The sequence below is a fragment of the Schistocerca nitens genome, chromosome 1, assembly GCF_023898315.1.
Source record: "Schistocerca nitens isolate TAMUIC-IGC-003100 chromosome 1, iqSchNite1.1, whole genome shotgun sequence".
NCBI lineage: Eukaryota > Metazoa > Arthropoda > Insecta > Orthoptera > Acrididae > Schistocerca > Schistocerca nitens.
In genome coordinates, this window is record NC_064614.1 from 382,066,208 (window position 1) to 382,081,211 (window position 15,004).

Sequence of the window (15,004 nt, forward strand, 5' to 3'; positions counted from 1 at the left end):
TTAAATTATACATCTCCTGTAATATCTAAAGATTTCTACTAGGCCTTGTCTTTTTACCTACACAGTGCTCTTCTGCCTTGACTATTTCATCTCTCAAAGAAACCCATTCGTCTGCCGCTGTATTCCTTCCCCCTGTTTCAGTCAATTGTTGCCTAATGCTTCTTCTGAAACTCTTAAGCCTCTGGCTCTTTCAACTTATCCAGGTCCCATCTCCTTGATTTCCTACATTCCGGCAGTGTCTTCAGTTTTAATCTGCAATTCATAACCAATAAACTGTGGTCAGTGTCCACATCTGTCCCTAGAAAGGTCTTACGGTTTTAAACCAGGTACCGAAATCCCGGTCTTACCATTAAATAATAAATCTGAAACCTTCCAGTGTCTATGTCTCTTCCACTTATACAACCTTCTTTCATGATTCTTAAAGCAAGTATTAGCCACGATCAGATCGCGCTCTGTGTAAAATTCTAACACATTGTTTCCTCTTTCGTTCCTTCCTCCTAGGCCATATTCGTCTAGAATTTTCGTTGTCGTCTTTTTGCACTATCGAATTCCAGTCCCACATAACAATTAAGTTTTTCTGCCTCTAAACAAAATGAATAATTTGTTTACCTCATCATACATTTTTTCAATCTCTTCATTACCTGGGGTGTTACTGGCATATAAACCTTTACTTCTGTGGTAGGTGTTTGGTTCGTGTCTATCTTGTCTACGACAATGAATTCATTGTGGTGTTCATAGTAGCTTATCCACATTACTATTTTCGTATTCATTATTAGGCCTACTTCTGCATTACCCCTATTTGATTTTGTATTTATAAGCCTGTGGTCACCTGGCCCAAAATCTTGTTCCTCATGCCACTAATTCCCACTACGGGGTGGTCCATTGATCGTGATCGGGCCAAATGTCTCACGAAATAAGCGTTAAACGAAAAAACTACAAAGAAAGAAACTTGTCTAGCTTGAAGGGGGAAAACCAGATGGCGCTATGGATGGCCCGCTAGATGGCGCTGCCATAGGTCAAACGGATATCAACTGCGTTTTTTTTTAATAGGAACCCCCATTTTCATTACATATTCGTGTAGCGCGTAAAGAAATATGAATGTTTTAGTTGGACCAGTTTTTTTGCTTTGTGATAGATGGCGCTGTAATAGTCACAAACATATGGCTCACAATTTTACACGAACAGTTGGTAACAGGTAGGTTTTTTAAATTAAAATACAGAACGTAGGTACGTTTGAACATTTTATTTCGGTTGTTCCAATGTGATACATGTACCTTTGTGAACTTATTTCCGAGAATGCATGATGTTACAGCGTGATTACCTGTAAATACCACATTGATGCAATAAACGCTCAAAATGATGTCCGTCAACCTCAATGCATTTGGCAATACGTGTAACGACATTCCTCTCAACAGCGAGTAGTGCGCCTTCCGTAATGTTTGCAAATGCATTGACAATGCGCTGACGCATTTTGTCAGGCGTTCTCGGTGGATCACTATAGCAAATATCCTTTAACTTTCCCCACAGAAAGAAATCCGGGGACGTCAAATGCGGTGAATGTGCGGGCCATGGTATTGTGCTTCGACGATGAATCCACCTGTCATGAAATATGCTCTTCAATACCGCTTCAACCGCACGTGAGCTATGTGCCGGACATCCATCATGTTGGAAATACATCGCCAATCTGTCATGCAGTGAAATATCTTGTAGTAACATCGGTAGAACATTATGTAGGTAATCAGCATACATTGCACCATTTAGATTGCCACCGATAAAATGGTGACCAATTATCCTTCCTCCCATAATACCGCACCATACATTAACCCGCCAAGGTCGCTGACGTTCCACTTGTCGCAGCCATCGTAGATTTCCCGTTGCCCAGTAGTGCATATTATGCCGGTTTACATTACCGCTGTTCGTGAATGACGATTCGTCGCTAAATAGAACGCGTGCAAAAAATCATCGTCCCATAATTTCTCTTGTGGCCAGTGGCAGAACTGTACACGACGTTCGAAGCCGTCGCCATGCGATTCCAGGTGCATAGAAATATGGTTACGGGTGTAATCGATGTTGATGCAGCATTCTTAACACCGACGTTTTTGAGATTCCCGATTCTCGAGCAAATTGTCTGCTACTGATGTGCGGATTAGCCGCGACAGCAGCTAAAACACCTACTTGGGCATAATGATTTGTTGCAGGTCGTGGTTGACGTTTCACATGTGGCTGAACACTTCCTGTTTCCTTAAATAACGTAACTACCCGGTGAACGGTCCGGACCCTTGAATGATGTCGTCCAGGATATCAAGCAGCATACATAGCACACGTCCGTTGGGCATTTTGATCACAATAGCCATACATCAACACGATATCGACCTTTTCCGCAATTGGTGAAAGGTCCATTTTAACACGGGTAATGTATCACGATGCAAATACCGTCCGCACTGGCGGAATGATACGTGATAACACGTACTTATACGTTTGTGATTATTACAGCGCCATCTATCACAAAGCGAAGAAAGTGGTCCAACTAAAACATTCATATTTCTTTACGTACTACACGAATATGTAATAGAAATGGGGGTTCCTATTTTAAAAAATGCAGTTCATATACGTTTGAGCTATGGCAGCGCCATCTAGCGGGCCATCCATAGCGCCATCTGGTTTCCCCCTTCAAGCTAGACGAGTTTCGTTGTTTGTAGTTTTTTCGTTTGACGCTTATTTCGTGAGATATTTGGTCCGGTCAATATCAATGGACCACCCTGTATATCTAACTTCAACCATCCATATCCACTTTTTAATTTTCTGACCTACCTGCCTGATTAAGGGATTTAACGTTCCACGTTTCGGCTCGTAGATTGCCGGTTTTGTTTTTCCGGAGTACATCCTACTGTGTAGTCCCCATCTTCAGATCCGAATGAGGGACTATTTTACCTCTGGAATATTTTACCCAAGAGGGTGCTATAATCATTTAACCATACAGTAGAGTTGCAAGCCCTCAAGGAAAATAATGGCTGTAGTTTCCCCTTGTTTTCAACTGTTCACAGTTCTGGCACAGCAAGGCCATGGTGGTTGATGTTGCAAGGCCAGATCAGCCAGCCGTCGAGACTACTGCCCCGTTAACTGATGGAAAGACTACTGCCCCTCTTAAGGAACCATACGTTGGTCTGATCTCTCTGTTGTGGTCGCATCTACGGTACGGCTATCTATATTGTTGAGGCACGCAAGTCACCCTGCCATGCCAAGGTCCTTATGTAGTTCCTGAAAATAGGCCTTGTTCACATAAAGCCTTTAAATGAGTGAAATCGATCGATCCATAACAATAGTCGATGTACTAGCAAAGAAGGGAAAACAGTCGGCTCGGAGCAGTTTAACTTCCACTGGCATTTAATGGGAGTAAACTGTACTGTGCCAGTAAGGGTAGGTCTAACATTTAGCTTATTTCGTTGCTATTTCTTGGGGCTACTTACGTTCTGCTGGCCGGATTCCACTGCAAGATCTGGAAACTGAATGATTATAGAAACGTTATTTGTGGTGTCCCCGACAGGCTGCTGTGGGCAGTGGGAGTACTGGCAGGCTTGGTAGGAATGGTGCTGTTCATGCGCGAGGTGTGGCAGCAGGTGGCAGAGTCGCCCACCGTGGTGTCTGTCGCCTCCACCGAGCATTACCTGCTGGGCACCGACTTCCCCGCAGTCACCATCTGCAGTGTCAACAAGGTGCAGCGCTCCGCTGCCACCCGCTTCTACCGCAAATGGTGAGTGCTAGCCACTTCACAGACACACGTGATGCTGTTGTGAAGATATTCTAGTCGAAAATATTATTATGGTATCTAGGGGTGCCTTTTTGTTACTGCTCACACTTTAAATGTTCGATTCCTGTTTCCTATTATTTTTGTCGTTGGCTATATACTTTGGATTAATACACCTACACGATGTGTACCAAAATATTTATTTATATTTATTTGAAACTTCCTGGCAGATTAAAACTGTGTGCCGGACCGAGACTCGAACTCGGGTCTCGAGTTCGAGTCTCGGTCCGGCACACAGTTTTAATTTGCCAGGAAGTTTCATATCAGCGCACACTCCGCTGCAGAGTGAAAATCTCGTTCCTATATTTATTTGTTCAACCTATTCTATTTAGGGCCATCAGACCCTCTCTTACACCAGACCAGGATTTCACACATCTATTACCTTTTATACATCATAGTTATCAAAGACATAATTGATTAAGTGACCGTTTTGGCTGATCAAATCAAACACAGGGTACAATGTTTGTTCCCCACTGGTGATGCTGTATTCGAAGACGAAAGGGCCTGTGTTCACATACCTCGCTTCGTTTAGAACTGGTTTTTTGAGCACCACGATGAATTTTCTCACGTCTCCTATCCATCATTGTAACCAGATCCGAATATTATTGAGCCTTTGCGATCTATTTACTATAGAAGATTGTTGATCCTTATCCACTTTTATGATCGTTACATAAACGTGCCACTGTTTCACAGGAAGAATGGTATAAGATTGGCTTGAAAACCATACAGGACATGTATATCCCCACTGCGAGACGACTGGAAGTTGTTTTCAATGCCAACGGTTTTCCTATTCCGTATTGGGCATGGTAATGTGTTTAGTTTGTGGTGTTTCGATATTTTTGTCCATCCTCTAGTGGTAATACACTTCATCTACATTATATTCCGCAAGCCACTTAATGGTGTGTGGCGGAGTGTACTTTCGGTACCAGTATCTGATCCCTCCAACCTTCTTCCACTCGCGAATAGTGCATGGGAAGAATGAAGGGCGGTAGGCCTCTGTATTGGCTCTAATTTCTCGAATTTTCCACTCGTTGTCAATACGCGAGATATATGTTGAGGGGAATAATACGTTGTCCGACTCCTCCTGAAAAGTGCTGTCCCGAAATTTCAATACTAAATCTCTCCGTGATGCACAATGCCTCTCTTGTATAGTCCGCCAGCAGAGTTTGTCTAGCATCTCCTTAACGCTCTCCCGCCAGCTAAACGATCCCGTGGTGAAACGTGCCGCTCTTCGTTGGATCTTCTCTATTTCCTCTATCAGCCCTACCTGATAGGGATCCCAGACAGATGAACAATACTCAAGATCCGGGCGATCAAGCGCCTTATGAGCCACTTCTTTCATGGATGAATTACATTTCCTTAAGATTCTTTCGATGCATCTGAGTCTGGCGTCTGCTTTTCCCACTATATGTTTTATGTGGTCATTCCACTTAAGGTCGCTCTGGATAGTAACGCCTAAATATTTTAAGGCACACGCTGCCTGCAGCTGTTTGTCATCAACAGTGTATCTGTACAGTAGTGGATTTCTTTTCCTATTTATGCGTAATATGCTACATTTATTTACGTACAGGGTCAACTACCAGAGCCTGCCCCATTCATCAATTGTCTGCAAGGCGTTCTGCAAATTCTTACTATCTTCTGGCGTTGCTACTTTGGTATAGACAACTGCATCATCTGCGAATAGCTTTAAAAAGCATCTGACGCTTTCTACCAGATAATTTGTATACACTGTAAATAGCAACGGTCTTATCACACTTCCCTGTGGTACTCCGGATATTACCTTTACATCTGTCGATTTTGTTGCGTTAAGAGCGACGTGTTGAGTTCCGTCTGCAAGAAAGTCTTGAATTCAATGGCAGTTCTGCTCAGATACTCCGTAAGCTCGTATTTTTTTCATTAAACGCCAATGTGGGACGGTGTCAAATGCCTCACTGAAATCAAGGAACACGGCATCAACCTGAGCGCTGTTGTCCACTGCGCTGTGGATCTCATGGAGGAACAGAGTGATCTGAGTTTCGCAGGATCTCTTTTTGCGGAATCCATGTTGATTTTTATAGAGGAGATGTTAATTTTCCAAAAACGTCATAATTATTCAGCATAAAACATGCTCCATAAATCTACAATAGATTGACGTCAATGATATAGGTCTATAATTCTGTGGATCTGTCTTAGAGCCTTTCTTAAAAACGGGAATGACCTGCGCCTTTTTTCCAGTCGTTAAGCACCTTTCGTTGCTCATGCGATCTACGATGAATTACTGCTAGAAGGCGAGCAAGTTCTTTGACATAATCTTTATAGAATCTTACAGGTATCTCATCTGGTCCTGACGTCTTCCCACTACTAAGCGATTGTAGCTGCTTCTCAGTTCCGCGATAGTTTACCTCAATATCTGCCCTTTCGACGTTCGTACGACGGTTGAAAGGAGGGACAGTGTTACGATCTTCCGCGGTGAAACAACTTCGGAAGACCGGCTTCAGTATTTCGGTCTTCTCTCTGTTCTATTCCGTTTCTGTGTGGTCGCTGCGAGAATGAATAGATGATTTTGACTCACTGATTTTACATACGACCAAAATCTCTTAAGGGTTTTACTCAGGTCTGTTGACAACGTCTTACTTTCAAAATCATTGAACGCTTTTCTCATTGCACTCCTTACACTCATTTTCGCTTCATTCAGCTTTTGTTTGTCAGACATGTTTTTACTTCTCTTGAATCTGAGATGAAGCGCTCTTTGTTTACGTAGCGCTTTTCTAACGTGGCTATTAAATCATGGTGGATCCTTCCCATCCCATAAAACCTTACTCGGAACATACTTGTCTAGGGCATATGAACGATGCCTACGAATTTTTTCCATTTGTTCTCCACATCTTCGTCCCCATCAACGAATATTTGATGCTGATTGCTGAGATATTCTGAAATATGTATCCTGCCACTCTTTCTGAGCAAATATATCTTCCTACCTTTCTTAACATTCCTCGTAGGACCTGTCGTCGTAGATGCTGTCACAGCCTTATGATCACTGATACCTTCCTCTACAGTAAATGATTCGGTAAGTTCAGGTCTGTTTGTTGCCAGGAGGTGTAAGACGTTACCCTCAAAAGTTGGTTCTCTAACTATGTGCTCAAGGTAATTTTCTGACAAGACATCCAGAACAATGCCATACAAATCCCTGTCTCTAGCATCAGTTCTGATGGAGTAACATTCCCAATCTATATCTGGCAAGTTGAAGTCACCTCTTTACTACAACGGAATGATCAGGAAAATTACTTATGATATTTTGCAAGTTTTGTCTGAAGCGCTCTAAAACTACAGATCCTGACCCAGGTGGTCTATAGTAGCATCCGATCACCAGTTTTGACCGTTATTTGATACTCGATTTCACCCAGATTAATTCACACTCAGAATTCGTGGTAATCTCGCTAGATTTTATCGAATTTTTTACTGCAATAAACACGCCGCCACAATTGACAACTATGATAAACATTCCAATCTGAACTTAGGATTTCGTTGTCATTGACGCTTGGTTTCAACCAGCTTTCTGTTCCCAATATTATCTGTGCATTATAACCTCCAGTAAGCTACACTATTTCTGGGACATTTCCTTGAAGGCTCCTGCAATTTACTAAAATCATATTAAACTTTTCTGTCTCTGATCTGCGAGGACCAAGACTCTATGAGGACACTGTGGCTGATTTAACAGGTGAATCGTCTATTATTCCAAGGGAGGGGTTCTCATGTGCACAGCACACGTACTCCGCTATCCTAGTTGCCGTTTCCAGCGTGTAGAGCGCGCCTGACCTATTGAGGGGAACCCTACAATTCTGCACCCGATAGCGTAGATCGATAAATTTGCATACGATACTGTCACAGAGTCGTCTGAGCCCTTGGTTTAGACCTTCCACTCCGCGCCAAACCAAAGAACAGCGATCAACCCTGGGTACGATGCTATAAATAGACAGCCTGCACCCCGCGTGCGTTGCTAGTTGCCTTCACCAAATCAGTCAGCAGCCGAAATGAGCTGAGGGTGGCCTCACAACCCAAGCGGCAGGCGTTGTTCGTGCCGACATGTGCCATGCATGCAGCCGGTTGCATCCAGTGCGCTCGATAGCCGCCGGCAGGGCCTCCACGTCATGGATGAGACCTCCCGGCAAACATACCGAATGCGCACTGTATAATTCTTTCCCGCCTTGCTTGCTATCTCCCTGAGGGGCTCCATCGCCCGCCTAGCATTGGAGCTTCCAATGACAAGCATACCCATCTTGTGTACTTGTCCGGACTAGGCAGGAAAATCGACCACTGTACCATCAGGAAAGGCATCCCGTGCTGGCTCAGAGTTATCATCAACACTGGGTAGTACCTCGTACCTGTGGCTAAGACTTAGGGAGCCAGCCACAGGGCCTGCTCCCTCTTTCGCCTGCAGCCCAGTGACACGCCAACCCACCACTGTCTGCCCCCCACACTGGAGTGAGGACGGACCGGTCAGATGTAGCGTATCTGAAGCCGCAGCGACGTCCAGGTGACCAGGGGATTCCAGTGGCACCAAAGGTGTCGCAGGTCTCGTCCCTGGAGCCCCGACGTCACCGCAACTTTGAGCATTAGCTAGAAGCTTGTCGACGGTAGCCAATGCACCTTCCACTTGTTCACGGACAGCAGCCAACTCTCCTTGTGTCCGCTCACAACAAGCACAGTCCCTAGCCACATCGTACTGTGTATAAAATAGATATATAAGGTCTCAGCTGGCCCCAATGAGTTTGAAATGTACACAAAATATACCAAAGGAGAATAAAGTAACACTAAAAGTTGCTGTGCAGATTTCCCACTGATCTCTAAGACCGCACGCTATTAAACACAAATAAATTTTTCTACCGAAGTTGAAGTATTTACAGATACCTGTTAACAGAAATCCTGTTTACCGAAAAGTTACTGCACGAGATAAATATTCAAACTAGAATGCATAGATTTAAACTGTATGCTGTCTACTAACACAAAATTAAAACTTAGTGGCTTGACGGAGTTTTTGGTGACGGGAAAATTTACACTCGGTAGCCACCCTACATAAGGATGTTCACATGACTTACTCAAAAACAAAAACCACAATACAATTTGTAACCACAGTTTGCACAGTAAAATACACACGTATAGTTCATTTCTTTGCAGAAGCACGTGAAAAAACAAACGACTAAATTAATTTACTGTTTATCAGACAAGTGCTGCTGCTGCTGCGCCTCCTCCCGGCTCGGCGTCTGCCGCTACTTCATGCCAGTTTTGCATTTTTGGCCTGCCTCCATATTGCAACATTAATGCCAGCAGCATACTTCGCTGATATGCAGCTGTAGTGAGACGGGCAGCAGCTCAGAGGGTGGTGGTGTGCGGCCTGTGTGGCAGGGGCCTGCAGGCGGTGCTCAGCGCCGGCGACTTCGAGGCGTTCGTCCGCCAGCTGGCCGGCCTGACGCAGCCGGAGCGCTTCCGAGGCGCCCTGCCGCACCGCCTCGCCGACATGACCGCCTTCCTCGCCGCGCGAAACCTCTCGCTGCGAGACGTCATGTTGCAGGTGCGTGCCGCACACGTTGCGTAGCTCTGTTACCAATCTCTGAGCAAGTCAACAATGTGTTGGTCTTCTTCAGACCCTGATACAAACAGTTATTCTGCTTGGAACTGATTGACAGATTTGTTGTACGTTCTCCTAAGGTATATCGTGCCAAATTCTGTCCAATTGGCGCGTTAGATCGTCAAAAATCCGAGTTAGTTGGAGGGACATGCCTATAATGCTCGAAACGTTGTAATTTGGGTACAGATTTGGTGGCCTTGCTGGCCAAGGTAGGGCTTGGCAAGCACGAAGACAAGCAATAGAAACTCTCGCCGCATGCGAGCGGGCTGAAACGTAAGTCCATGATAGCCTGCCAGGAAGAGCAAGAGAAGTAGAATATCATCGATGTACAATGAGCGACAATCTCACCTATCTCCGCGACGTCTTCAGACACATCTTCGACTTGGAACCTAATTGACTGGAGTAAATTGTCATCAGCGATGAGTTCCGCTTCAAACTGAGCTCCGATGACCAGCGGTGATGTGTGTAGAGACTGTAATGGAATACCAACTTGAATGTCACCCGCCCTATGGTCCGACACACGGAGTGATGGTATAGGGTTTCTTTTCGTAGCAGAACCCCTTTAGCAGTCATCCGCGGCACCGTTACAGCACAGTGGTTCGTCGACGATATTCTACGCCTCCTTTTGTTCAAATGGTTCAGAGCACTATGGGACTCAACTGCTGTCATAAGTCCCCTAGAACTTAGAACTACTTAAACCTAACTAACCTAAGGACAACACACACATCCATGCCCGAGGCAGGATTCGAACCTGCGACCGTAGCGGTCGCGCGGTTCCAGACTGTAGCGCCAGAACCGCTCGGCCACCAGCGGCCGGCCTCCTTTTGTTGGCCCTCCTCGCAAGCCACCCTGGGCTTACATCCCAACAAGATAATATCCTCCCATGCGCGGCATGAGTTTCTACTGCTCGTCTTCGTGATTGTCGAGCCCTATCTTCTCCAGCGAGGTCGTCGGATCTGGAACCTTATGAGCAGGATCCTCCAACCATCTCAGAATTTTGAAGTTTTAACGCGCCAGTTGGACAGAATCTGACATAATATTCCTCAGGAAATTATTCAACAACTACGGCAATCAATAGAAACTTGCATAAGTGCCAGAGGTGGACCACCCCTTGTTCATATAGTTAATCTGTGAAGCGCTTTCTTTTGAATAAACCATACAATTATTCTGAAACTGTAATCATTTGCTTGTCTGTACATGTACATCACATATACCGATCTCCGTCCTGTTCGGATAATGGCTTCGTGTTGTATCGTTTTCTTAGTCTTAGGGTGTAATCAAAATCTTAAAAAGAACTGTAATACACAGATGATCAAAACACTGAATCGCCAGAAAGAGTGATTCAAAACAAATCAAAATTTTTGTCGCTTGTCATTAAACATGTTACAACAAATGATAACAATTGAAGTTAAATCAGTAGCCACACTATCTGATCACAACTAATCGGACATAAATATGGGGTGTGTCCACCCTACGTCTTCATGAAGGCTTGACTTCCGCTGAGGACACTTTCTGAGGTGTCTGAACGGCTGTGGAAGAACGTCAGACAGCGCTTCCTCAAGAGCCGAAACTGGAGAAGGTAGTGATGATGTATGCTGGCGTCTGTCGCCAAGTCGACGTTGCAACTCATCCCAAACCGAGATTCATGTCGTGCCTCTGAGCATGCTAGGAATGTTACTGTGGACACACGACGGCCTCACAGATACTGCTTTATGACAGAGTCCTGATACGAAAACGAATAACCACCTTTCCTCAGCTGTAAGCAGTACACAATGCTATAACACGTCTTATTAGCCTTCCGGAAGTTTCGTTTCCTTAATCGTAAAAAAGGAACACCCTGACCACAGAAAATATCTACATTCCGTAACATTATGTCTCTGTATGAGAGGGCAGATAACGTTCTCCAGACATTCGCCAAACCGAACCCCTCAATTGGATTGCCAAAGGATACACCGTGAGTCACCATTTCAAAGCAAATGCGTTTCCAGTCACCCATTGTTCAACTGCGTCGTTCTTTACATCACCTTTACGTCTAGGTTTGATTATAAAAATGGCTTATAATGACCTACGCGAAAATTGTACCGTTTCCCTGCTCACAGTCATGGTGGTAACTGGACAACTGGGAACACACTGAAACTTAAAAAATGATTCTTTCCATTGATTTAATGCAAATTTTTGCAGTCACCTTCTGTAATACTAAACGGTCCCTGTCGGTTTCCACTGTATAAGCACATGATCAACAGTCGACATAGGCAGTTTTAGAAGGTTTGAAATGTCGCTGGATGATTTGTTACGCCAGTCACATCCGAAGACTGATCCACGTTCAGGTGAATGAGCTCCGCTGACCAATCCATTCAATAGTTACTGCTTCTCTATTATCCAGAATATATGCACCGTCTGCTTTCATATTGGCAGGTCCGCTGCTCGTGACATCTGTCGACAATTCCTCATGGTCTTCGGATACGTTTGTCAGATAGCTTACATTTGTACACCGAAATCGCTGAATGGTATTTTCGGAAAGTGCACAGTGTACTAAAATCATTCGTTCGTCCCCAAAATAACTAGCCATTGACGCTTTGAAAGTAGTAAGGCGTAACATGCAGCTGCGACACAGCACGTAACTGCTGTGATGAGGTTTTCCTCCATTGTTGCTCCACTTAGCTACCCGCCAACCAGATGTAGCATGCCGGATAGCAACTTATGAAACTGCGCTTCTAAGCAGTTTCAGGCTTTATATTGGTTACTGTCCGAAAGGGAGATTTTAAGGGTAACTTAGGATGGGGACTACACCGCGCTATCTGCACCCGGCTTCAATAGCGTGGTGCTTCGTCGATGCCACCAAACTGCCTAAGACGAGGTCTACTAATTATCTTAATGCTGTTAGCATCCAGACAGTAGCCTTCACAAGAAAAAATATGCCTAGAGGCCGCAGTTCCAACAATGGGAGCCCTTCGTGTCCTTTGCTTGTTATTGTCTTCTTGACCGAACAGCGTAATTTTGTTCGACTACAGCGAGCGCCGATATAATAATAAACCTGACGTAACATTCATTAAAATTTGTAATTTCTGTGGGAATAGTCTCTTGGCCTTATCATTAACTAGAATCAAAATGTTTCTGGGTATCATTCATTTCTAAATCCAAATCTACGCACTCCGGCTATCGTTTCATTACAGTGTATTTACTCATCCACATGTCCTGTCTACATGACAGAGCAACACAGAAATTGTAAGCACTATTTTGCCGACTCAAAACGAGTTGCGTCCTTTCGTACATCCTCTCTGGTTTTGTGCGAGCCCCATGTCTCTAATTGTGTGGTACCAGTCACTACGTGGCCTAAAAGAGGATGGTAGGAATACTTTGCTCGATTCCGCTCGGTTGATGTCTCCTGGAAATCCACAGAATAATTATTTTCGTAGCAAACTGCATCTTCTGTTCAGAAAATTCCATTGTGTATGATGATCAAAACAGAGATGTGATCGTGTTTTGCTTTTTGCGTGATAACCTTCATGGGAGGGCCCATATTTCTTCCAACTGAATTTTGATCGATTACTCCTATTATTATTTATTGCATTTACTGAATGAAAATGTAGAGCTTTAGCAGAAGCATTGATTACTGGAAAAATACCACCAGTCTGAACGTGTTCGCCTACATATGTCCGATCTTGTGAATAAGATGTGATGAGATCTGCATAATCGCAGTTGTGCCTCATAATTGCACGGCGAACGGCAGCAACAGTCTTCTTCAATTTTGTGCATTTCTCCTGTGGTCTTCTTCAGATGTTAGGATAGTGGCTTTGGACACAATAGAACTACATTACTGAAGAAAGCTGTTTTAGTAACGAACAACCTAAGTAATACGAACAACTTAAGTTGGAATGATCACACAGATAATGTTATGGGAAATGCGAAAAAAAAAAGATTACATTTTATTGCCAAAGCACGTAGAAGATGCAACAGGTCTACTAAACAGCCTGCCTACACACTACTCTTCCTCGTCCACTGCTGGAGTATTGCTGTTGGTTGGTTGGTTTGGGGAAGGAGACCAGACAGCGAGGTCATCGGTCTCATCGGATTAGGGAAGGATGGGGAAGGAAGTCGGCCGTGCCCTTTGAAAGGAACCATCCCGGCATTTGCCTGGAGCGATTTAGGGAAATCACGGAAAACCTAAATCAGGATGGCCGGACGCGGGATTGAACCGTCGTCCTCCCGAATGCGAGTCCAGTGTCTAACCACTGCGCCACCTCGCTCGGTAGTATTGCTGTGCTGTATGGTGACCTGATGAGGTAGATTGATGGAGGACATCGAAAAAGATCAAAGAAGTCAAGATTGTTCTGTATTATTGGGAAACAGGGTAAAGAGTATCACGGATACGATAAACGACTGGGGATGCAATCAAAGGCTTTTTAGTTGCGGCAAGATATTTTCACGGAATTTCAAACACCAACACTCTTCTCTGAATGTGAAAATATTTTACTGTCACCAATCCACATAGGGAGGAATGATCATTACAATAAATTAAGAAAAATCAGACTCATATAGGAACATTTAAGGATTAGTTTTTCCCAAGCGCTGTTAGTGGAACGGTAGAAAAGTAGTCTGCAGGTGGTTCCAGCAACTCTCTGCCAGGCATTTAAGTGCGCATTCGAGAGTATTCATGTAGATGTAGATGAACGATACTACGAGTAACACGAAGCCCATTTCGCTTCAGTTTACGTAATAATATCGCAGTGCCGGTTAATATGCCTCATGGAAATTTCCATCAAAATTGGTGGGTTTCGTAAATTATTAAAGGTGACTGGCTTGATAATTCCAAAACTGACATAATTTCCTTTCCTAAGGATGGTTGTTGGATGGTTGACCTGGGGGAGGAGCCCAAACGGTGAGGTCATCGGCCCCTTCGGATTAGAGAAGAATGGGGAAGGAAACCGAACGTGCCCTTTTTAAAGGAACCATCCCGACATTTGACTGAAGCGATTTAGGGAAATCACGGAAAATCTAAATCTGGATTGCCAGACGCCTGTTTGAACCGTCGTCCTCCCGAATGCGAGTCCAGTGTGCTAACCACTGCACCGCCTCGCTCGATATTTCCTTCCGGTCTTTGTGAATTCCAAGCTGGTGCTCTCATAACTTCAGCATCATCGGAACACTGAATGCTAAATACTCTTCGAATTTTCCTTGTGACTCCATTTCGTTTTGCCCACATTTCATTGGCAGTGACTTCTAAAGAACACTGGTTGTCATATTATGGAGTGACCGTAATGAAAAATCTTCAGTCGACATACCGCCAGGCATCCAAGGTATAAAGGAATGCATGACCTACTGGGCTGTTAATCCGTTAACTAAGTTCGAGGTTCTTTTCCACATTGGGTTCCATGTGGCGCATACACTGTGGTGGCTAAAGTCATTGTACAGCTCCTAAAATCGTGTCGGACATTCTTTTGCCCGGCATAGTGCACCAACTCCACGTGGGATGGAGTCAACAAATCGCTGGAAGCCGTTTCAGAAATATTGACCTATGCTGTAACGATAGCCATCCACAATTGCGAAGGTGTTGCCGGTGCAGACTTTATACACGAACTGACCTCTCGATTTTA

At 44.3% G+C, this 15,004-nt stretch overlaps 1 protein-coding gene across 1 annotated transcript in view; it reads left to right on the plus strand.

Moving 5' to 3' along the window:
* LOC126248530 (sodium channel protein Nach-like) overlaps positions 1-15,004 on the plus strand; it is a 157,288-nt gene that overhangs the window by 27,367 nt on the left and 114,917 nt on the right. Inside the window, exons 3-4 of the mRNA XM_049949625.1 lie at positions 3,545-3,751; positions 9,188-9,353. Coding sequence (XP_049805582.1) covers positions 3,545-3,751; positions 9,188-9,353 — 373 coding nt within the window. The remainder of the gene's footprint in view (positions 1-3,544; positions 3,752-9,187; positions 9,354-15,004) is intronic.